This window comes from Oncorhynchus mykiss, chromosome 28 (genome assembly GCF_013265735.2).
Source record: "Oncorhynchus mykiss isolate Arlee chromosome 28, USDA_OmykA_1.1, whole genome shotgun sequence".
Lineage (NCBI taxonomy): Eukaryota > Metazoa > Chordata > Actinopteri > Salmoniformes > Salmonidae > Oncorhynchus > Oncorhynchus mykiss.
Genome location: NC_048592.1, coordinates 27353600 through 27378940, shown reverse-complemented (window position 1 = coordinate 27378940; position 25341 = coordinate 27353600). Strand labels below are relative to the sequence as shown.

Sequence of the window (25341 nt, the reverse complement as noted above, 5' to 3'; positions counted from 1 at the left end):
GGTTTGAAAACTCTGTAAATATAGCGACAGAGTCGCTAAATTGGCAACATTGATACGGTGATGTTGATAGCTTGAGGTGACCCTCCCATATGGCCTGGGAAACAGGCCAATGAAACGTAGATCAAATCTCTGATCTTGGAAATTAAGTTGCTGATGGTGGGGATGAGTATGCGCTATCAATTCCAAGTCGACTTGAGAGTAACGTTTATCCAACAAAGTCCTAAAAGCATAAATACTGACCTGAACACAAATCAGCTTTAAGACCCTAGCCAAAACACATTCACACCGGAGTAAATACTGATCCCTGAGGAACACCAAAGCTTTCATTCAAAGCATTCAATAAAAGTAGTAACAGAGAAGCTGACTTCGAGGTACAGGCCCTGCATAGATCTAGCCTAGCTAATGTTGTGTTGGTATAAATGGCCTAGATTTAGCCTAGCTTGTGTAGTGCTGGTATAAATAGCCTAGATGTAGCCTAGCTAATGTAGTGCTGATATAAATAGTTAGGCCTAAACTAAAGTGACATTTAGTACATTAGCTTATGTAAAGCAAATGTAACCTACCTGGGCTTCTTGGGCATCTTGACCTTGGGGGTAGTGCTCTTGGCCTTCTCCTTGGGCTCTTTGGGGGTCTTGGGTGTTTTCGGAGTCTTGGGCTCTTTAGGCTCCTTCGGTTTCTTCTTTGTCTTCACCACAAGTGATTCCTCCAGGGCACCTGTCAGACAGTTAACCTCCGCCCAGGGACCGTCCCCGACCTTTCGTTTCCCCTCCTCGCCACATTCCTCTATACATCCTCCTTTCTTCTTTTTGGGCTTCTTTTCCCCCTCCACCATCACCTTCGCTTTCTTCTTTTTTGGTTTCTGCTCGGTGGGCTTCTTGTCACGGTTGGCTGGCTGGAGGTTAGCCCCCGAAGCGGGTGTCCTGTCAGAAGCTGTCATCTCAGATGACGTAGAATACTGCCAGGAGAAGGGGAAGGAATAATAAACTAGTAAATATTTTCGGCAGCAGGAGAAACAAAAACCAACCAGCCTCTCTGAGGCGGTTCATCAGACAACAAACAACTCGAGGTTTAAACAGTTTTTGTTAAGATTTGAACAAAAGATATTTGCCACAAGTCAAATGTCCACTGCCTACCCGAGTCCTTACCTTTATCTCCATATGACCACTACCAGCTTTATACTATTCTTAAGTTCAGCACGGTGACAACGATAATTTATAGCTCAATAGAGAAAGAGCAAATGTCTAACTTAAACCTATAGAGACAACACATGTAATTTATTCAGACTGCTGGTTCAATTGAGAATTATATACCTAAAGAGAGTGAGGGGCTAGGACTCCTCAAATCCTAAAAGAGGGACTTGGAAATTATTGTCTAACCTCTATTCCTATAGAGACTGCGCTGGCCCTCTCCCCACCACAGCCCCAGCAGAGCTGGGCTGATAGGGAACCAGTTGGCAGCTGTTTGGGTCTTCCAGCTGGGAGGGGGAGGGGGCAGCATTTATGGACATCAGCAAATGTACTGCAATATGCCACACTGCTCTCCAAAAGGAGTCTTCGAAAACAACACAATTGTCTGAGCTAGTTCAAGTGTGTGCAAGTGTTTCCACTAAAGACAGTAGAGTGAAAGAAAATTCAGAAGAATGAAAGATGTGAGGTTCTGTTTGTAGAGCACTTGCTTTATCCCAGAGGCCCGCAGTTCACTCAAAAACAAAACTTGAGAAACCACATCAACTGCGGCAGTCGAATGCAAATTTCCTGTAAACAGGCGAGCAGACAAATTGGTTGCATGGTGCATGCCAAACGTCACCAAGGTCACAGAGAAAGCGATCGCGCCCATCCCCAAACAGAGGTGTGCAGAAGACAGAAGAGGGCTGCTGCTTTAAATGGATAAATGTCTCCTCTTGCCCAGCTTCCCCGATAATCAATCCCATGAATGACAATGGGCCCGATGCGCGCACTTACTGCATCACTAATGTGACGGCAGCAGTGACGAATACGATACGGACGGTATTGGGTTTCATCACTCGGAGGGGGAAGAGTGACGTGTCGGTTAATCTGACAGCCAAAGTGCACGCTCTAGAAGCTAAATACTCCATAAAGGAGCAGAGCAGAGGCCTGCCACCGCTGTTGAGTGGCTGTGGTCTTTCATACCCAACACTATCAGGGTGGGCAAAGGGCCTGACGTCGCTATCGAGACTAGAGGTCGACTGATTAATCGGAATGGCCGATTAATTAAAGTCGATTTCAAGTTTTCATAACAATAGGTAATCAGCCTTTTGGACATTGCAATCCACGAGGAGACTGTATGGCAGGCTGACCACCTGTTATGCGAGTGCAGTCAGCAAGGAGCCATGGTAAGTTGCTAGCTAGCATTAACTTATAAAAAAAACAATCAATCTTAACATAATCACTAGTTAACTACACATGCTTGATGTTGCATATAATCAATGCGGTGCCTGAAATTGTGTCACTTGTCACTTGTCTTGATTTCGGTGCAAGCACAGTCAGGGTATATGCAGCAGTTTGGGTCGCCTGGCTCGTTACGAACTGTGGAAGACGATTTCTTCCTAACAAAGACCATAATTTGCCAGAATATTATATAATTATGACACAACATTGAAGGTTGTGCAACGTAAGAGCAATATTTAGACTTAGGGTTGCCACCCATTCGATAAAATATGGAACAGTTCCGTATTTCACTGAAAGAATAAACGTTTTTTTTTATTTATTATAGTTTCCGGATTTGACCATATTAATGACCTAAGGCTCATATTTCTGTGTGTTTATTATAATCGAGTCTGATTTGATAGAGCAGTCTGACTGAGTGGCGGTAGGCAGCAGCAAGTTCGTAAGCATTCATTCAAACCACACTTTCCTCTGTTTGCCAGCAGCTTTTTGCAATGCTTGAAGCATAGCACTGTTTATGACTTCAAGCCTATCAACTCCAGAGATTAGGCTGGCAATACTAAAGTGCCTATAAGAACATCCAATAGTCAAAGGTATATGAAAGACAAATGGACAAGAGAGAAATAGTCCTATAATAACTACAACCTAAAACTTAATAACTGGGAACATTGAAGACTCATGTTAAAAGGAACCATCAGCTTTCATATGTTCTCATGTTCTGAGCAAGGAACTTAAACGTTGGCTTTCTTACATGGCACATATTGCGCTTTTACTTTCTTCTCCAACACTGTGTTTTTGCATTATTTAAACCAAATTGAACATGTTTCATTATTTGAGACTAAATTGATTTTATTTATGTCTTATATTAAGTTAAAATAAAAGTGTTAATTCAGTAATTGTCATTACAAAATTATAAAAATAAAAATGTATTTTCTAAATTAAATTTTACACAAATTAAAAAGCAGATTAATCGGTATCGGCTTTTTTTGGTCCTCCAATAATTGGTATTGGTGTTGAAAAATCAATCGGTCGGCCTCTAATCGAGACGCTACAAATATGTTTATTTTTTTATATTCAGTATTCCTTGAAAGAGCCATAGGACGGACAATGATGCTAGTGATGTGACAATAGCAGTATGGCAATATTTTTTATATGGCAAAAAGAAAACGCAAAGCAGACCAAACTCTATGGTCCTTTAAAAACCTACCATATGTAAAAGGCCCTAGAGGTGGGATGGCCAATAGTGATATTTAGATGTGTCACACACCCTTGTGAGCGTTCTATATAGCAAGCAGCACCAAAGGTCATGGAACCAGCTCAGCGACCTTGAGCTGCTGACTAGCTTTTTAAGAGTACGTAGGTAGCCCGGTGCAGTGTGCACTACACACCCATAACCATATTACAGCATAAAGGGCAGACACGGCTAAGAGCTGCAGGAGGTGGTCTCAGACATTTAGGAATACGTAGCCCTGCATGCCACCTTATAACCAGAGAGAGTACTGCGAGACAGCTACCACGACCACGCATCAGAAAACACCATCATGGTCAGACATCCTCCGGGCACATTTCCCTCAGCCAGACTAACAGATAATGGGGGTACGTTCTTGCAGCCAGGGACCAAAGCGATGCTATGAGACTTAACTGTGTGCCTAACATCTAGGTCATTCGCATTGGACAAATTAACTCCGACATCTTAAAATGTCAACCACAAAACTCCCCAATCAGAGCCCCAGTATCGGGAGGATGGGGGAGGGGGACACTCTGGTAAAGGGGAAGAGGACTGGAGTGGCGACGATGGTGTGAATGAGGAAGACGCCTAATAGAGATGCTAAGTGCTGGATGTGTGCGCTGCCACAGGGCGACCATTGTATGTTAATGGGTCAGCAGAGGCGGCGGCTTTGAGCACAAAACAAGCTAATGGAACCCAGGACACGTGACTGACACACAAACACACACAGAGTGAGTTATTGAGAGCTGCTAACCTCCACTCCCCACCGGCTGCCCCATCCTCCCTTCTCCGCCCCCTTTCCCCCTCCCCAGACAGGGCACATCCTGCTGTACACCATTAACTCACGCATGAGTCCTCAGAGACAGACAAGGCAAACACACACAGAGAGCGAGAAGGAATAGAGGGAGAGAGAGCAGAGCGGGCGGAAAGACAGCAGACGGGAGAGGAGAGATTCTTAGAGAGCAGGAAGGGAGTATTCCCACTCAGAGGGGGTGGGGATGGGAGGGGGTTAGGAGATTAGCACAGTGGCGCCTGGAACTTGGGGAGGGCCAGGATATGCAGTGGAGAGGAAACAAACAGCTGTAAAAATATATTTCCCCACACACAAACACCTCAAAACCCCCAATCAACAGAGGAACGCTGAGTTTTTAAATGTCACGCACCCACTCTCCCACACACACAAGTACGCACATGAAAACAAACTCACAAAAAAACCCACACACACAAACATCAAAGCAAACTCACCTGAATGTGAGGCACTTTCTGGGGGGTTGTAGGCGACTGGTGTCCTGCCGGCGCCCAAGGTGGCTGGTTGGGCGGGGAGCTCTGGTGGTGGGGGCCGGCCAGATGTGTCTGAGCCTGCGATGGGGGCAAAGCGGTCTGGGCTGGGTGCACCTGCTGCTGGAAGGCCATGGGAGGAGGCTGCAGCCCAGATTTGGGTGCCTGTTGCTGGGGAGTGAGCAGCTGCTGGTCCTGTGGTCCTGGATGCTCACCGTGGGCCATAGGACCTGGAGGTCTCACCTGGTCGAGAGGGCCTCTTTGGTTGGGGGACATACCCTGGTAGAGCTGCTGGCTCGGGGGCATGTGGGGGTGCTGCTGTGGGTGGGAGAGGTGCTGGGGATGATGTTGCGGTTGCTGCACGCCCAGGGGAGTGGTGTTTCTCTGAGGGGGGGCCATGGGGTTAGGGGCCTGGAGTGGCACTCCGGGGTACGCCCCTACCTCGGGAGCAAGACCTGCACTAGGGGGTCGGACCTGTTGAGGCAGAGGTGTGACCGCGGTGGTTCCCATGCCCTTCATGGGGGACATGGAGGTGGGAGAGCCGTAAGATCCATGAGGTGGTGTGGGGAGGTGGGGCTGCTTATGGGGGGTGGCCTGGGCCTGGGAGGGGTGCATGGGCTGGCCGGTGATTTGGTTGGGGTGGACAGGCTGCCGGTGTACCTGAGGATCCGGGTAGCACTGTGGGGCCCCCCCTGCGTTGGGGTAACACTGGACTTGGTCTGGCCCCATAGGCCCGCAGGCACTACTGTTGTTGTTGCTGGTACTGCTGAGGCTCATGCGGGGACTCATCCCTGCACTGCCGGCTAATCCCTGATTAAGGTTGCCGTACTGGGGGTAGGGGGGGTACGGCCCTGAGCTGGTTACAGCATCAGGAGAGGCTGCCTGGCCGTGCATGTTGAACCCCATGTTCTGGTGTGGCCTCCCGGCCAAGCCCTGGTGCTGCTGGTGAGAGGTGTGGGAGGCCATGTGGTCCTGGGTGTGAACAGGGCCCTGGCCGGGCCGGTGGAGGAACTGCTGGGGGGGCTGCTGTTGCTGTGCCGGGTGGGCCGTCATGCTGGAGTTCTGCTGGAGCCCCACGTGGCCCATGTAGTGGTTGGGCTCCTGGCCCATGCCCGGAGGGAAGTGGTTGATCCTGGGTGGCGTCTGGGTCTGGCCAGGGTGGCCCTGCATAGTGGCATAGTCGGACCGGCCCATGTAGGGGCCCATACGGTGGCCATGGTCCTGGGGCCCTGAGGGGTCATGCTGCTGGTGGGAGGCGGCCTGGGGCCCAGAGGGGCCATGCTGCTGGTGGGATGGGGCCTGGGGCCCAGAGGGGCCGTGCTGCTGGTGGGATGGGGCCTGGGGCACAGAGGGGCCGTGCTGCTGGTGGGAGGGGCCCTGGGGGGATGCCTGTTGCTGCTGGAATGGAGGCCTGCCCTGCCCGGGGCCAGTCTGGGGGCCCCATACGGCTCCTCCGTCAGGGAAGGACTGCCCGTGCCCATCGCCTTGGGCTCTGGGGTAGACATGGTGCCCCCCTCCGGGTTGTTGGGGGCTGTTGTGGTAGCGCGAGTGCGGGGTCACCATGCCATTGACGGCGGGACCGTTGCCCTGCTGCTGCTCGTAGCCTGCAAAGGGGTCGTAGGGGTGGCCCATCTTGGGCTGTCCGGGGCCGGCCTGCGAGGGGTGGTGGAGTGAGTTGGAGGAGAGCGACCTGTAGCCCTGGTGCTCCTGCTGTCCTATGGGGTTGGGCTGGCCCTGGGGGAAGCCACAGTCCCCCAGGCCCTCCAGCTCGTCCGAGAACAGGTTGGCATCATCCCCGAACAGGCTCAACATCCCCGGGTCAGCCATTGCTGCTGGGGGGAATGAGGCTCCAGGGAACCTGCGCTCACACAGAGGTGGATGACCTCAAAGCCTCTAATCCGCTAACTAATCTGCAGCATGTCACTCCATATTTCCCTAATTCTCCCAGAGAATGAGAATGCAGAGTCAGGCAAAGAAGGTTACAGGACCTGGAGGAGAGAGAGATAAGAACAGAGTGTCACCTCTCTGAGCACGGAACCCGCTAGCAGACTGAAATTCCACAACATACGGTGATCGCTACATAGTCATATTAAACAAGTGTCTCACAAGAGTCTCACATGTATCGAAAGCCTAGAATCTAGCTAATCCAACTGCTTCGTCAGATTTAAAAAATGATTTACTGCGAAAGAATACGATGCGATTATCTGAGCATAGAGCCCCATAAAAACAACTATTTCAACCAGCACAGGCGTAACATAATCACAAACTGCATTAAAATAAGTTTACCTTTGACGATCTTCATCTGTTTGCAATTCCAATGCTCATTGTTGCACAATGAATGATCTTTTGTTTGATAAAATCTGTTTTTATAGCCTAACACGAAACATTTTGTGAACCGCTTGTCGTGAATTCCGTCTCATTCCATTAAACGACACATTCCAGGTAAATAACCCACACAGAACGTGGCTTTTCCAGTCATGTTTGGTTTCACTGCAATTAACTGGTTTGTTTGTAACACAATCAAACCTGATGGGCCATTTCGCGGGACATATTGACTGAAAGAAACCGATTTCAAGACAAGTCATGACATCATTGTGCACCAATGATTTGCCCGCTGTTTCGTTGATTGACTGTATTTTAACCCAATGACCACTGATCGTCTTGAAATCTAGCTGGGTAGATAGCCAATGAGCTGAGGTAAACGGCAATAGGTCATGTTTATGTGTTGCAAGACCAAACCATGTAGTAAGCTCCAGCGTAAAGAGAGTAATTCACTATTGAAGTTTCATACCGGAAGGAGAAACACATATTACGCACTGCATTGTTTGGTAAATGCGCAGACTCAGCTGTGTTTGAGATATATATATATATATATATATATAAAAATCAGTATGACGACTAAGTCAGGGAAAGCTAAATCTAAGTCTAGATATACAGATGTACACACAATTTTAGAATAAATTGATTGGGAAAGTGAGACAGATTGTTGTAGGACGATTCATTTAGCGATTGTGGAGGAATATTTTTTGAACGGGAGAGGACATCGTTTTGGACAGGTAAGTTATTATCATGCTAATGCCCTTGTTTGAAATTAATAATATAAAATATGTGATTTTTTTTAAATTTTAGACATGTAATGTCATGAAATGTGAGATGCGTGTGTCTGCCACCCCACCCCAACCCACATGAAATAGCCTATTTGAGGCTGTTGAGGGGAGGGCAGGCCCACAACAATGGCCAAAGTGAAATGGAGACAGTAGATACAGCTGGTCTGTCATAATATAACAGAGACAGTAGATCTAGCTGAAATGTCATAATATAAAAGAGACAGTAGATCTATCAGGTCATAATAATATATTCAACCTTATGTTCCCTGTACCCTATCTTTATATCTGTTCATTATACCTGTTGATACAGGGCTCATATGTGAAACTATTCTAAATGAACATTTTCTTTCAGTGACACTGACTCCGAATGGCAGCCCCCAGGGCCAAGGTTTCCATCCCCCACTGAAGCTGGTTCATCCAGCTCCTGCCACAAGTGGTGTTCATCTGCCCAAATATATTTCCGCAGGCATGGATGTGCCTCAGGGCCAAAAGGGCACAGCATGGAGGCATCGCTGTGTTCTTTGCAAAATTAAGTCCCATATCACCTGCGCCACATGCTTGGTGACCCCCTGCTTTACAGCAGAAAGAGACTGCTATGGCACCTGGCATCAGCAGCACAATATTGTGTAGAGCTTTGGCAAAGTGGGTGGGGTTATATCCTTTCTGTTTGGCCCTGTCTGGGGGTCTCATCGGATGGGGCTACAGTGTCTCCTGACCCCTCCTGTCTCAGCCTCCAGTATTTATGCTGCAGTAGTTTGTGTCGGGGGGCTAGGGTCAGTTTTGTTATATCTGGAGTACCTCTGTCTTATCCGATGTCCTGTGTGAATTTAAGTATGCTCTCTCTAATTCTCCTCTTTCTTTCTCTCTCTCGGAGGACCTGAGCCCTAGTACCATGCGTCAGGACTACCTGGCATGATGACTCCTTGCTTTTCCCAGTCCACCTGGCCTTGCTGCTGTTCCAGTTTCAACTGTTCTGCCTGCGGCTATGGAACCCTAAACTGTTCATTTTTACTCGAGGTGCTGTCCTGTTGCACCCTCTACAACCACTGTGATCTCCACCCGGTACAGCCAGAAGAGGACTGGCCACCCCTCATAGCCTGGTTCCTCTCTAGGTTGCTTCCTAGTTTTTTGCCTTTCTAGGGAGTTTTTCCTAGCCACCGTGCTTCTACACCTGCATTGCTTGCTGTTTGGGGTTTTAGGCTGGGGCTATTTAAATTGATTTGATAGAGGACTGAGGGTCTTCCAAATATTGAAAGTTTTCACTTTTTTTTTCTTTTTTTTTCGGGGGGTGTGTTAGAACCATTTTGGTATTTTGTATATAGTTATTTGTTTCAAAATGTATACCTTCACCAATTTGGCCACTTGGGTACATTTGGGCTACTTGTGTGGGACACCTGGGTGACTTCATGATAAAGGTCATGTAGCACACTCATTTTGGAAGCTATCATTCTGAAACTTTGCACAAGTACTGTTGCCCTCTTATATTTTTCACTGATATTGTCCCCATCATCCTATCTGAATGTTTGTTTGATCTTGTTCATTTTAAAGATGATACAAAAATAAAAATAACGTATGTTTTTTTTCATTGTTTTATCTAAACCAGATCTAGAGTGTTTTCTTTCAAATGGTACCAAGAATATGCATATCCTTGGTTCTGTACCTGAGCTACAGGCTGGTAGATTTGGGTATGTCTTCAGGCAGAAATTGCACAAAGTAGGGGGGTAGCTTTATTATTAAACTAAGCAGGGGCTATATCAGATGAGGTCCATTGTGCAACCTTACTCCCGTTCTTTAACCTCGTGCTCATTGTGGAACCTTACCCGTTCTTTAACCCCGTGCTCATTGTGCAACCTTACTCCTGTTCATTGTGCAACCTTACTCCCGTTCTTTAACCTCCTGCTCATTGTGCAACCTTACTCCTGTTCATTGTGCAACCTTACTCCTGTTCTTTAACCTCCTGCTCATTGTGCAACCTTACTCCCGTTCTTTAACCTCCTGCTCATTGTGCAACCTTACTCCCGTTCTTTAACCTCGTGCTCATTGTGCAACCTTACTCCTGTTCATTGTGCAACCTTACTCCCGTTCTTTAACCTCCTGCTAACTGAATTGGAGTTTGTGGCACATGTTCAGCAGTTGTAAACAGTTGTAAGCAACCCCCCCCCCCCCCCCCCCCACCAAGATGGCCCTTTCATCGCATCCCCCACCATCCCATCCCACCTCTGTTTCCATTTGCTTTCAAACAAAAGATTTTCTTCCGACAGACAGGCACCAAACCAAAAACCCATTCATTCTTTAGGGAAAGAACAAAGGCCTGGGCAGAAGCAGGGGTGTTTAAACAGCAGCAGCTGCCAGATCAGCCCGGCAGATGTGAAAATACAAGGAGGGAGCCACCTGCTCAAGTGTGTGTTTTGTTGGGCAGAGAGAGAGGGAAGGAGAGAAATTCAGAATGTGAATGTGTAAGGGTGAGTGTATGCACATATATTTTAGAGTAGCTGTGTGTTTGTCCTCAACCTGCTCATCCCCTGAGCTCTGTAATCAGATGAGCAGGGGTTATTATGGAGGTGTGAGAAAACAGGCTGAAAGCAGAGCCAGCACAGGGATTGGATGTCCAACTCAACACGCGACGTGTGTTTATGTGTGGGCCTGTGCGTGTGCAGACTTGAGGCTATATGTGTGCCTGTATTACTATCCTCATAGGTACTGGAAATACCCAAAAGTCCCCACAAGGACAGTAAAATAAGGAAAATTCTACTCATGGGGATATTTCCCAGAGGACAAAGCCTCTCCTCGTGGCTGCTAGCACCACTACCACTGACCTTACGTCAATGAACAGAAGGGAAACCATTTTCTGCAAAATGGCGACTTTTCAAAAAGGGACATTAGCATTAGCCCTTGTAAAACAATTCGGAGACACTGAACTTCACTTCCTCAAACTCAAAAAAGGTAAGAAATCCCTGAGGTGAGAAAGAGAGTGCATCCCGCAACTTAAGTTGCTACACAACATGCTTTAGCAACAGACTAGAAATGGAATTAAAAGAAACTGGCTGGGCGACTCGCCAGATGAAGAAACCAGCTGTAACTGATCTCTAAAGACAAACCGCAACACAGGTAGCAGTGTCGACAGAGAGGAGACAGACATGTAGCCTAGGCCTACGCAGTAGTGAAAACACCGTATAGCAAACAGATATACTACAACATATTAATTAAACTAGAATTGCTACATTTGTAGAACAACCATAATACACTTATTGCTTACATCTACAGATACGATTGGACAAGTCTCAACCTCAATATAGACCTAGAGCACAGACATCTAATACTACCACTTACAGTACTCGTTTCCACAGTCACCTTCAATTACACGCCCACACCATCATGCTCCTTACATTTGCCCTACGTAGTTTCAGCCATAGTAGAAGCCCAGTGAAATATATGATAATAAGTCAGTAGCAATCAACACTCAAATTAATTTAATGCCACTTGGGCCTTCGAGGAAAAGACTCACGAGGGATGGAGAATTAACGAGGCAGAGGCAAGCTCGTCCATTCAAAATAAAAACTGTCATATTACTGCATGGCTGGGAAAGGATCTCTTCCGTCATCTGGCTTACATTTGGAGAGATTGAGTCTTATGATTTAAAATGTCTTTCATCATCTCAAAGATCTCACTGAGCAGGTGGAATTTCCCTGCTTACTCACCTCCTGGGCCATAGATCCCCTCTGCTGCCATTCAGCAGCTCAGCTCCTCCAGCATAGAGAGAGAACTCCCATGGCCTCCTTATGACACCACACCCTGGGGGTGGAGACGAGGCAGTGGAAGTGTGTGTGTGTGTCAGTGTTCATTTCGTCAACAATATGACGACAAATACTCAGCAATGACCCATTTTTCCTGACAGACGCCCTGGAAAAAACGGTAACTATTACAACCCAGCACTGAACACACGGGGTGCTGTTCTCAAAACACCATTGATACTCTAATCCGAAGGTTAGCAATGCTAACATGTAAAATCACAAAGAGAATGCTAAATGCTAACAAGCACATGTAAAATCCCAAAGAGAATGCTAAATGCTAACAAGCACATTGTGAACATTTTGTACAGTTTCTGATCAAAACTACACAAATAAGTCGAAAAATTGCACTCTTTTGCTGCAAACACAAAACAAATATTAGCAGGCAAGGCTCTTGATCCAGAAGGGGATTCTCTGTAGTTCCCAAGTGAATGTTTGATTTTTGAAGAAGCTAACCACTTAGCTAACTAGCAACTAAATGAGCAAACCAAATGCACAACTGCAAAGCATTTGGAACATTTTAGACAGTTAACTTGATAGTTATAAGATATTTAGCTGGCAAATATTTAGCTATGAAAATCATACTGTAATTATACTTAAATATAGTATAAGATGCAACAATTTCAACTATGTTACTGAGTTAAAAGGAAAAATCAGTCAATTTAAATAAATTCTTTAGGCCCTAATCTATGGATTTCACATGACAATGCAGGGGTGCACCCACTTGGTAGCCAGGCCCAGCCAATGAAAATGAGTTTTTCCCAATAAAATTACTTTATTACACACAGAAATACTCCTCAGTTTCATCAGCTGTCCAGGTAGCTGGTCTCAGACGATCCCACAGGTGAAGAAGCCGGATGTGGAGGTCCTTGGCTGGCATGGTTACACATGGTCTGCGGTTGGACGTACTGCCAAATTCTCTAAAACGACATTGGAGGCGGCTTATGGTGGAGGAAACAACATTCAATTCTCTGGCAACATCTCTGGTGGACATTCTTGAAGTCAGCATGCCAATTGCACGCTCCCTCAAAACTTGAGATCTTGTACTGTGTGACAAAACAGCACATTTTAGAGTGGCCTTTTATTGATGCAAAATCATTTGTGCACAATATGGGAGAAATAAGCATTGTGCGTATTAAACATTTATTTATCTTTTATTTCAGCTCATGAAACCAACATTTCACATGTGTTTATATTCCTGTTCAGTATAGATCACCTGACACATGCTGCACAACAGTGAATGACTTACAAGGCTCCGTTGTATCGCGTCGTTGTGTGCTTGTAAACAAACACCACGTGACATGTGACTGGGGACTACCGTAAGCTTCATAATGTGTCAGGTGAAATGAAGAACGCAATGTACTTTATCTCCTATCGTATTGCAAAAGTTGACTGGAGATATTCACTTAAAAAGTAGCTACAAATATTCAAAATTATTTTAAAAACTTCAAAAATAAGTAGTTTCAACAGTATTGATGGTATTGAGAAAAACATTTTGTTTTTTTCCAAATAACCCCGGTATACCGTATATAGTGGTATACTGTATATACAGTAAACCACTCAAGCCTAACGTAGGTTATTTTTGCTTTGATCACATCAGAATTTCTATTGTCCCATGTGAAAAACTAATACTATTTGTTGAATATTAGGAGTGCAGTAAAACACTTCTGGCATTTTTTGGGGAAAACTCATCTTTTCAACGAAACCACTTATTTACCCCCTTGACAGATGACAGGGAGAAAATCAGAGCTATAAATTGTTTATATCCTATATGGTTAATTAGGGCTAGCATTGGTAACAATCTGCCACAATATCAATGTTGCCAGCTAAGGTATACGAGGGGATAGTAGGCGGAGTTGGACAAGGCTATCTGAATGCGCACATGGAAGTTAGAGGTAGCCTAAATATTAATTATTTAATGGAAAAAATATGCACTGACTACGTGACTAAAAGTAGACTAAAATTGTCCTAAGTTTAAGTTGACTGATAACTAAGGGTGAAATGACAAACGGTGAACCAGACTAAAATGGTATAACAAGACTGAAACAGATGCCAAAAAGAACAGTGTGTGGTCAGGATGGTGTACATGCCTGTGTAGGGTGATTGGGTGCCAGGCAGTAGGCTAGTAGGGGGCGGAACAGAGCCATGCCAAAAGCTGAAAATTTGAATCCCTTCGATCTGATTTGGAGTCTAAGCTGGCGGGCTGACCGTTCACCTAATTCCCTCTACATGTGGCTTATTGACAAGGCCATTCCATTGTCTCTTTCCCTCTTTCTCTACACCCCAGTGTGTGTGTGTGTGTGTGTGTGTGTGTGTGTGTGTGTGTGGGGGGGGGGGGGGGGGGGTGGTTTGGAAAGAGAACAAGCTGGAGGTATAGGGGATTGCAAAATCCAAGATGGCAGCATGTCAGTAGATTTGAACCTACTAATAACCTATTAATTTATGGTTGAGTAAATCCACAATTTCCTTGTTGTGTAGTGCAAACTATTTTGTTTTGCTGGTGTAAAGATTGCGGGTCTCCCTCAACTCGGATACATTTTTTCCCCTCGCTATTTACACTTCTTTACTTGAGGTTTACCAAGGTAACCCCATCTCTGGCTGGCCTGAGTTCTTTCTTCAGTTTTCCCTCCACGGCGTGTCTCGACCAAGCTGCTCCTCTTCCCTCTCCGCCTGGCTGTCAGAGGCAGCTCAACAATCCCCAACCCGTTCTCTCAATCTACCCCAACACCCAATCTACTCACACGCACACACACACACACTGTCCCTCTCTCCCCTTACCTTTCCCTCTACTTCTTACATCTCTCAGAGAAAATGACAATTTGTGGTATTGCTTTGTGCACTGAATTTACTGAACATTGTCTGCGGGAACTGGCTCTTTTTCACTCCGTCCAAGTGCCGATGCATTTGTGGTATGATGTGAACAGTACAAACTTGTGTCACTACCAAAGTCTAATGGTTTTAAATGGCTGTTTTGTATTGTCTGGAAACTCACTTGTAGAAATCGCTTGCAGTAGGTCTCTTAAAAAAGAGAGTCCGTGCAAGGTTATTAAACAGAGGTGCCTAGTTCTTCTTCTTTTGTTGATATCAGGTAACGTACAACCTGGCCCTGATATGCAATGTCTCTAAACCCCCTCTGATTTTAAATCTAGATCTGGTTTTGGTATTTTTCATTTAAATGTACACAGCCGGTTCTCAAAAATGGATGGGATTTTGGGCTAAAACAACTGATGCAATTGTGTTTTCTGAAAGCTGGCTCAGCAAGTCTGTTTTTGAGAAGGATATTTGTATAAGTGGTTACAATGTTAATCACACTGATCGAGTTACGGTGGGGGTGTGGCTATACATGTAAAGACTAAATTCCTTGTAAGTGTGGCAAATTCTGAAACTATTTGTAAACAGTTGGAATTTCTTGCTTTGAATAGTGGGGTTTCAAAGGGTCTCTATAACTGTGATTGGCTGTTATAGACCCCCGCCCTGTATCTGTGATTGGCTGTTATAGACTCCCGCCCCACGCTCTGTACCTGTGATTGGCTGTTATAGATCCCCCCCTCCGTTCTCTGTGATTGGCTGTTATAGCTCTCTGAACCTTTCGACTATTACTACCTGTCAGGGCAATGAGACAAACCTCAAATATCGTGAATTTTTATTGATGGCATCTTTTAAATTGCATATTCAACAACTTAAGTTGGGATTTTATTTTAGGAATAAGGCCCGTTTTTCTTTTGAAGCCAGGAGGCGGCTAGTATCAGCTACATTTATGCCTTTACTAGACTATGGGGATATTTTATATATGAATGCTTCCGCTCAGTGTTTGAGATTAATTGGACACCCTTTAACATGGTGCTTTGAGATTTATTTTAAAACAGCAAAACCCTTATGCACCACTGCACTTTGTATACCAGGGTTGGCTGGCCTTCTCTAGTCACTCGTAGGCTCACTCACTGCTATACTTTTATTTACAAAGCCATTTTGGGTTTACTACCATTTTTGGGGGGCATTTTTATTGTTCAGAAATGTGGTAGGTACTCTTCGTTTACAGGACTTTATCCTGCTAACTGTTCCAAATGTCCGAACTGAATTTGGTAATAGGGCTTTTACGTACTCTGCGCCATCGTCTTGGAACACATTACAAAATACTTTTAAACTGGAAGAACTTTTCCTGATTGGTGTTTTTAAATCACTGATGAAGGATTTTGAGGCTGATTCCCTGACCGGTAAATGTTTTTAATTTGCTGTTTTATGATTTTGTTATGTGGTTTTTACTAGAGTACTTGTAGTTTTGCATGTTGTCTGTCTGTAATTGTGTAATGACTTGGTGCTGCCTATCTTGACCAGGACGCTCTTCAAAAAGAGACTTCAAATCTCAAATGAGCCCTTCCGGAGCCCTCCCTTGTTAAATAAAGGTTAAATAAAAATAGGGGAGGGAGCCAGCAAGAGGTGGAATGAGAGAAAAGCATTAACCTGTTAGGTTAGGGGGCAGCATTTTCACTTTTTGATGAATTGCGTGCCCAAACTTAACTGCCTCCTACTCTGTCCCAGATGCTAATATGTGCATAGTATTATTAGTATTGAATAGAAAACTCTGAAGTTTCTAAAACTGTTTGAATGATGTCTGAGTATAACATAACTCATATGGCAGGCAAAACCCTGAGAAGAAATCTAAACAGAAAGTGAGAAGTCGAATTTCAAAACAATGCCTATTTAAATCCCTGATAGTTATGGATGTGCTTGCACTTCCCAGGGCTTCCACTAGATGTCACCGTCTTTAGATCCTAGTTTTAAGATTATACTATAAAAGCGGGGCTCATGAGACCTCTTTTAGTGAGTGGTCTGGTAGAGATCCTCGGTCTCATGACGCGCGCTCGCGAGAATGTTAGCTCCCGTTCCAATGCCTTTATTCAGACAATGAAATTCTCCAGTTGGAACCTTATTGATAATATATGTTAAAAACATCCTGAAGATTGATTTGGAGACATGTTTTGACTTGTTTCTACGACCTGTAAGGGAACTTTTTGAGTTCTTGTCATGGAGGAAATGGTCGCGCCTCATGAAGATGGATTACTGGGCTGGACAAGCTGAGAAATGGCTAAATGATGGGCTTTATGGAACAAATCAGTCATTTATTGTCAAACTGGGATTCCTGGGAGTGCCTTCTGAAGAAGATCAAAAGGTAAGTGAATATTTAGTGTTTTTTCTAACTAATGTTGACTCCAAGACGGCGGAATTGTCTAAGTGTTTATATGCAGGTACAGAGCACCGTTCTCAGATTATGCTTTTTCCGTAAAGTTTTTTTGAAATCTGACACAGCGGTTGCATTAAGGAGAAGTCTACCTTTAATCCTGTGAATAACAGTTGTATCGTTTATCAATGTTTATTATGAGTATTTCTACAAAATCACCGGATGTTTTGGAATCAAAACATCAATGCACGTAACACGCCAATGTAAACAGATTTTTGGATATAAATATGCACATTATCGAACATACATGAATTGTGTAACATGATGTCCTATGAGTGTCATCTGATGAAGATTAGGTTAGTGATTAATTTTATCTATATTTCTGCTTTTTGTGACTGCTATCTTTGGCTGGAAAAAATTGGCTGTATGTTGTTTTGACTTGACTATGACCTAACAATCATATGTTGCGCTTTCGCTGTAAATCATTTTTGAAATCTGACATCATGGGTACATCATTCCTTTGCGGTATTGGACTTGTTAATGTGTGAAAGTTACACAATTTCGCGCACTGCTTTTTTCATTGGAATGTTGTTGTTGGGTTCCGCTAGCGCAACGCTCAACCTAGACAGGTTAAACATTTATGGCAATTTGGCGCGCTTGCTGTTGCTAGCTAATTTGTCCATGGATATAAACTTCAGGTTGTCATTTTACCTGAAATGCACAAGGTCCTTTACTCCGAAAATGAATCCACAGATAAAGCGGTAAACCTCCATCTTATTCTTCTGGTGGTTGGCAACCAACTTTAAAAAGGTGTACTGCCACAACTAACTGGATTCTGGACCTCAGTTCAGCTTTCAAATCACCCACGTGGGTATATGCTCCTAAAAACCAATGAGGAGATTTGAGAGAGCGTTGAGCATCACAAACAGAACCAAGTTATATTTTCGCACCTGGCTACTTGAGCAGTGTGGGTCAATGATTGAACAACATGTAAGTGTACATTTATTTAGCAGCACACACAACATGTCCGGTCAGCATGTATGGGTCGTTGCTTGGCATTCAGGCCAAAGATTTTCATCTTGGTTTCATCAGACCAGAGAATCTCGTTTCTTATGGTCAGAGTCTTCAGCTGCCTTTTGGCAAAGTGCCTTTTACTGGATGTCCTCCTAGAAGGTTCTCCCATCTCCACAGAGGAACTCTGGAGCGCTCTGATCATCGGGTTCTTGGTCACCTCCCAGACCAAGGACCTTCTCTCCCGACTGCTCAGTTTGGCTGGGCAGCCAGCTCTAGGAAGAGTCATGGTGGTTCCAAACTTCCATTTAAGAAAGTTTGGCCTAGAGGGACCTTCAATGCTGCTGACATTTTTTTGGTACTCTTCCCCAGATCTGTGCCTGGAAACAATCCTGTCGTCTCGGATCTCTACGAATAATTCCTTCGACCTCATGCCTTGGTTGTTGCTCTTACATGCACTGTCAACTGTGGGACCTTATATAGTCAGGTGTGTGCCTTTCCAAATCATGTCCACTGAATTTAAATAACCACAGGTGGACTCCAGTTAATTTATAGAAACATCAAGGATGATCAATAGAAACAGGATGCACCTGAGCTCAATTTCGAGCCACATAGAAAAGGGTCTGAATAGTTATGTAAATAAGTTATTTACATTTTTTATTTTTAATACATTTGCCAAAAACTCTAAAAAACCATTTCTGCTTTATCATTATGGGGTAGTGTGTAGATTGCTGGGGATTCTTTTTCATTTAATCCATTTTAGAATAAGGCTGTAATGTAACAAAATGTGGATAAGTCAAGCGGTCTGAATAATTTCCAAAGACACTAACGACCCAAACCATAACTACTAATCGACAGCTGTCTAACTACTATTGTACATGAACTACTCACAAAATTGAATGTAGCTAGTGAAGTGAAAGAACAGGGCTAATTACACCCCCCCCCCTGCTATCTTGTTGGTTTAGCTGAAGAGACATATGTCCAGGCAATCCCCAAAATGTGACCAGGAGACATTTCCTGCTCGTGGGGAGGTGAGCTGACAATGCCATTTTTGCTTTCACACTAACACAATAGCATCATAATAATAGCCTTTCATTAGAAATACTATCAGAACATAGCCATGACCATGTATAGAAGGTAGACAGTGTGGGGAAGGAAGGGAAGTCGAAATGTTGATTGTTCCAGATAGCGTGACCACAGGTCTTGATAAAATGTGCGCTGCTGTTTTGTTTTGAAGGTTGGCTGGCACGCCCAACGGCTGTGCTGCTATTGACACGAGCAACGGTGACAAACAGACAAGCTTCTAATTATACGTGATTAGGGATAATTCAAAACAGTTGGCCTCCACTTTAGCTACTCTCACAGTGCTCGTGGTTTTGTGCAGTTTAGATTGCGAGAGGTCTAGGAAGAACATTGAAAATTCAAATGAGAAAAACCTGACGCCATATTTATCCCAAACTGCACTGTATCCGTATGTGTTTAAAAACAAAGGAATGATTCAAGTCATAACAAAACAGCAAAAGCAACAGACTACTTTCCCAGTTGGAAAGGTAAAGAAGTTCTGCTTTCCAAATGCTCTTGTTCACACCTTTCTAAAACAGGCCTATTTTTATTTTACCTTTAACTAGGCAAGTCAGTTAAGAACAAATTCTTATTTACAATGAAGGCCTATCCCAGCCAAACCAATTGTGTGCCGCCCTATGGGACAACCAATCACGGCCAGTTGTGATACAGCATGCAATCGAAACCAGGGTCTGTAGTGACACCTTTAGCGCTGAGATGCAGTGCCTTAGTATATGGCTCCCGAGTGGCGCAGTGGTCTAAGTTCTCCAGTAGCATTCAGTGGAGTTTGTTTACACATTTTGGAGTGTGCTCAAGAAATGAGAATATTTGACACTGGAAATGGGGTTCATTTCAGCCACTTAATTTTATGCTACAGCAACTAGCCTACTTCTCACTTCATAAACACCCTAAGCTAATGACGGATTATGTTCTTTAGCTTTAATTATAACACTAATTATGTAAATGTGCGAGTAGCAAACAAGCTTAACTATGAGAATAGTTTCACTGCAGGGTATCTAAACAGGTTGGTGCAGAAACTGTTCTCAAGGACTTAATTTGAAGTGGGTTAGTATATCTGGCTATCTACTACTGATATATTACAAGTAGAGTGGTGGTCTAAGTTTGTTGGCTACTGGCTAGATCTCTGCTTATCAAATGACACTAAGTCATTTTCACTTGGCATGTTGAAAAGATCTCCTCAAAATCTGAAGACAAGTTTAGCGTTACTAATTGGGTACCTGACAAATGACTGACATGTCCTAACCAAACTGTCAACATTTCAAGATTAATTGTCATACTCAACTGCCTGCTCTCTTTTATGTATAGCCTACTTAAGGCAGTCCCAGTTGAATAAACCTGAACACTGCCATTTCAACTTCCAAATGCTAACCACGCTTCTATTTCAAAAGTAATGGTCACAGGGGTACTATTTTTAGACATCGAATTACACATAAAACATTAGTAAAATGCCTCAGAGCTCTCAATGTCTTGGTCCCACTAATCCGGGGCTATCTGATTCAGTGGTGTCCCTGTGGACTGGCCTGGTATAACCAACTGGGGTGTCTCCCTCCCTCAGCCTTGAGAGCCCTCAGAGTACAGGTGGCACATCATGCCCCAGCGAGAGGCCAGCCCTCTAGAGGCACACCTTATCACTGATTTTATCTATCCTAACCCCCTCCCTCCCCCAATCTACTAAACTCCCTCTACTACTACCCCCACAAGGAGGGCAGGGATGCCTGTTGTAGCTAATCGCACAGTGTGAGAATGTGAATAGATGTGAGCAGGGAGGGCTGAGCAGAATGTTTGGGCTGTTATTTGCATGGGGGGAATCTGGTTATTTCACACACGGCTGCCTTTCTCTTAAATGTAAAGTCCCCATATTTGGGGACCCTATTTGATTTTTTCTATTCAATTCAGTCTGGTATGAGAATGGTAGCCCCTATCTGCAAAAGCAGGGTATCTTGGTTATTGATCTGTGCCTTCAAAATCTTGTGTGACTTACTACAATATGGGCATACGAATATATAAGGGCAGGTCGAGACGATGACCTCATTTCAAGATGGCTGCCATCTACATTTCAATTAGCGTTGTGAAGCATAAACACGGAATACATTGATAAACACCGAAAGACGGGACTCCACAGATCATGAGGATTTCAACACAACCAACGAAGATTGCTTTCTAGAAGGATTGGATCCACTCTAAGACCTATAAGAAAAATTATTTGACTTAATATTGCTAATTTCATGTATTTTGTTTTTATAAGTTGTCTGTTTTTGTACTTTTAGTTTACATTAGGCCTATGTAACAAGTCATTTCAATGTAAAATAATTCCAAAGTAGTTATTGTCTGTTTCATATTAGTTCACTGTTCTAAGTTTCATCCTTGTAACTTTGGAGAGGCCACTACACTCTCATGGCCACTTTATTTGTGGTTCTCACCTCTGCCTTTGGAGACAGTGTTACTGTTTACATTGTATGTGTGTGCTTCACACCTTCTGTGTGAGTCACTACAGATATAGGTTAGGCTTGTGTTTTTACTTTACAGCAATGTCGTTTTGTAAATTGAGTCAACTGTAATTATGCGTCTTACAACAATATATCCCTTTATTTTATTCAGGATGCAGAGGATTTGAATGATGACGTTTGGGAGCCACCCCTCCCCAGCAAGCCCCCCCTGCCGGTCAAGGTCTTCAGTCCCCCACTGCTGTGCCAATCATCCTATCTGATGGTTATACATCCACTTTTCATAGACCCATTGAAAAATAAAATAGGGGCTTGTGGCACCATTTGTCCTAACAGAACCGGTTTCCCCAAGTCCAAGGTAAACAAAGTCACAAAGACAGCGGAGAGGGGGACCATACGTTGGGTCAGGACTAACATGCCGTTTGTGTTAAATGGAAGGACACTAGGGAAGTAACCATGCTTACCACACAGCATGGTATTCAATAATGACCATGTCTCAAAGAGGGTGAAAAATGCCAATGGGGCATGGGTGAGGAAGAATGTCCCAGTTCCTGTGAAGGACTACAATGCCAGCATGGGGGTTGTCAACCTATTTGATGCTCTGATAGGCTACTACCAGGTCCTCCACCACACCAGGAAGTGGTATAAGACTTTTTTTGAACACTTTGTGGACATTGCAACAGTAAATGTTTTCATTCTCCACAAGCAGATGTCCAAAGCAAAAGGTCAAACCCCTCTCTCCCAGTTGGCCTTCCGAGAGCAGCTGGTGTTGGAAATGGCTGAATTGGGGGCCCAAAGCAACCTCACAACCATCACAAGACCCCCCACTCAAGGTCAGCATCATTATCCAACACATATGCCAAAGGAAGAACTGCAAGTTTTGCACAAAATACATGGGGAAAGAAGGGGTGAAATACCAGTACGCCTTTTGTTTCCTGGCAGAGGGACTGCTTCAAAGACGATCACGACAGGCACAAGCTATGGTGAAAGTGAAAGCTAATCTACACCTGGAATGTAAACTAACACAAATGCCATTTGTAAATAGTTCAGCTTATTTCTATTTTTGTGAAGGACAAGTGTAACCAAGTGTGTGTTTGATAAGACTTTAAAAATATATATATATAGAATTTCTATTGTTTTTGTTGGATATGCCTAGGCCAAACAGGATATGCCTAGGCCAAACAGGATATGCCTAGGCCAAACAGGATATGCCTAGGCTAAACATTCAGGCACTTTGTGGTGGTGTCGGGGGACATCAACCTCTCCAATGTTTGAGAGAGGTTGGTATGGTAGAAATTGTTTCTATTCTGAACAAATAGCATTTAGGGAATGCAAATATGTAATTATCTAATTCACAGATATAAGTCACTTAGGAGAGGTTTAGGGACACATGGGCATGTCCCGTGAACACACCTGACACCACTTACTAAAACATCTGCCCATTTCAAGTTGTTAGGTCTATCATCAATCCCTTTTTTTCCTGATATTGTTCACGTTGTGGAAGCCGTCTGATGCGTTTCCAGGTCTAGTCGTTAAAATTCACTTATTGCTTTTCAATCAAAGATGACATTCATGTTTTTTATGTTTGTGTGTGCGCTTGATCTTGTGTATTCTGAACTATATAACTCCTGTTTTCTGAGCATTTCCTCATAATCACCTAGATTTCTTCTTTCCAAATAAACCCAGTTTTTCATTGTCAGAATCAAGTATTTACACATGAATAGCAGTTACTTTTGGGTATGTCTATTTAGGCGGAAATCAAAATTTTGCCATTACAGTGCCTTGCGAAAGTATTCGGCCCCCTTGAACTTTGCGACCTTTTGCCACATTTCAGGCTTCAAACATAAAGATATAAAACTGTATTTTTTTGTGAAGAATCAACAACAAGTGGGACACAATCATGAAGAGGAACGACATTTATTGGATATTTCTAACTTTTTTAACAAATCAAAAACTGACAAATTGGGCGTGCAAAATTATTCAGCCCCTTTACTTTCAGTGCTGTCAGTACTGTCAAACATGGTGGTGGCAGCATCATGGTTTGGGCCTGCTTTTCTTCAGCAGGGACAGGGAAGATGGTTCAAATTGATGGGAAGATGGATGGAGCCAAATACAGGACCATTCTGGAAGAAAACCTGATGGAGTCTGCAAAAGACCTGAGACTGGGACGGAGATTTGTCTTCCAACAAGACAATGATCTAAAACATAAAGCAAAATCTACAATGGAATGGTTCAAAAATAAACATATCCAGGTGTTAGAATGGCCAAGTCAAAGTCCAGACCTGAATCCAATCGAGAATATGTGGAAAGAACTGAAAACTGCTGTTAACAAATGCTCTCCATCCAACCTCACTGAGCTCGAGCTGTTTTGCAAGGAGGAATGGGAAAAAATGTCAGTCTCTCGATGTGCAAAACTGATAGAGACATACCCCAAGCGACTTACAGCTGTAATCGCAGCAAAAGGTGGCACTACAAAGTATTAACTTAAGGGGGCTGAATAATTTTGCACGCCCAATTTTTCAGTTTTTGATTTGTTAAAAAGGTTTGAAATATCCAATAAATGTCGTTCCACTTCATGATTGTGTCCCACTTGTTGTTGATTCTTCACAAAAAAATACAGTTTTATATCTTTATGTTTGAAGCCTGAAATGTGGCAAAAGGTCGCAAAGTTCAAGGGGGCCGAATACTTTTCGCAAGGCACTGTACATTTAAGAGGTTAATGAACTTTCAGTTGTCTACAGCAGGGAGGGGTAAAACAGGAAGGAGTTCTGTTTATGCAATCTGCTCTCCGCTTTAAACATGTGGGCTTAATATCTCCCGAAAAAAATCACTGTCCAACTCCGAGGCCTTTCCCTGGTCAAGAGTGGGGCCAAGAGTGGGGAGGAGTATTCTGGGGAACACAAAAGGTCGTCAGTAATATATTCAGCACAACTTGACTCCCAGGGAATGGCGGCACCTTGCCTTCCTCTTTGGCACTCCTCGTCTGACTGGCTGCCCACCGGCAGAGGGACCTGCTGCAGCTCCCCCTAACCACTCACCCCTGGGGCTTTTGGGCTGGCCCGTAGCAGGCCTGGGGGCGGCAGCCATGCATGTGGCCTTGACACTGGCGTGTGGGAATAAGGGGGGGGGACTTTAACTTCCTGTCAGGGATGTCTGGCTCAGCAGAAAGAAATGACAGAGAGCCAGGGGAAGAGCGAGACAGAGACGAAGTTAAGAGGAAAGACGTGGGGAGAGAAGTTGTTCAGCTTTGGAGGTTATCTTTTTCTGTCTGGAGTCCGTGGCATTGAGGGAATTAATTTGTTCTTCCATAAATTCAGTCTGAAACAATCCCCCAAACTGTACTGTAGTTTGTGTGTGCCATTTTTCCTGGAAGAGTCTTGTTTGCAAATCATCCGGTTATACGTAAATAACAAATAAAAAAACGGGCTGGTCACACTAAAAATGTATCCCAAGTTTGCTCCAGCACATTTCTTATGTTGAGATGACTAATCAAATGTTATTGGTCACATGTTTAGCAGATGTTCTCAGGTGTAGCAAAATGCTTGTGTTTCTAGCTCCAACAGGGCAATAATATGTAACAAGTAATATCTAACAAATTCACAAAAATATACAAATCTAAGTAAAGGAATGGAATTAAGAATATATAAATATATGGACGAGCAATGTCAGAGCGGCCTAGACTAAGATACAGTAGAATTTAATTATACTACTAGCCTCTGCTTTAAAACAGACTATTGAGCAATTCAATTGGACCCAAATACCATGTTCAAAGTTGGTCTTACTATAAGTTTAACAGTTTCCATGGTGAACAGTTAAAA

General features: G+C 43.9%; 1 protein-coding gene across 2 annotated transcripts in view; it reads right to left on the bottom strand.

The window, feature by feature from the left end:
- The window catches only part of LOC110508821 (chromodomain-helicase-DNA-binding protein 7), a 106341-nt gene that overhangs the window by 75504 nt on the left and 5496 nt on the right, over positions 1–25341 (bottom strand). For both annotated transcript variants that reach the window (XM_036966421.1, XM_036966422.1), the window contains exons 2-3: positions 4879–6899; positions 564–955 (exon numbers count right to left, since the gene is read on the bottom strand). In XM_036966421.1, coding sequence (XP_036822316.1) covers positions 564–955; positions 4879–6738 — 2252 coding nt within the window. In that variant the 5' untranslated portion in view covers positions 6739–6899. The remainder of the gene's footprint in view (positions 1–563; positions 956–4878; positions 6900–25341) is intronic.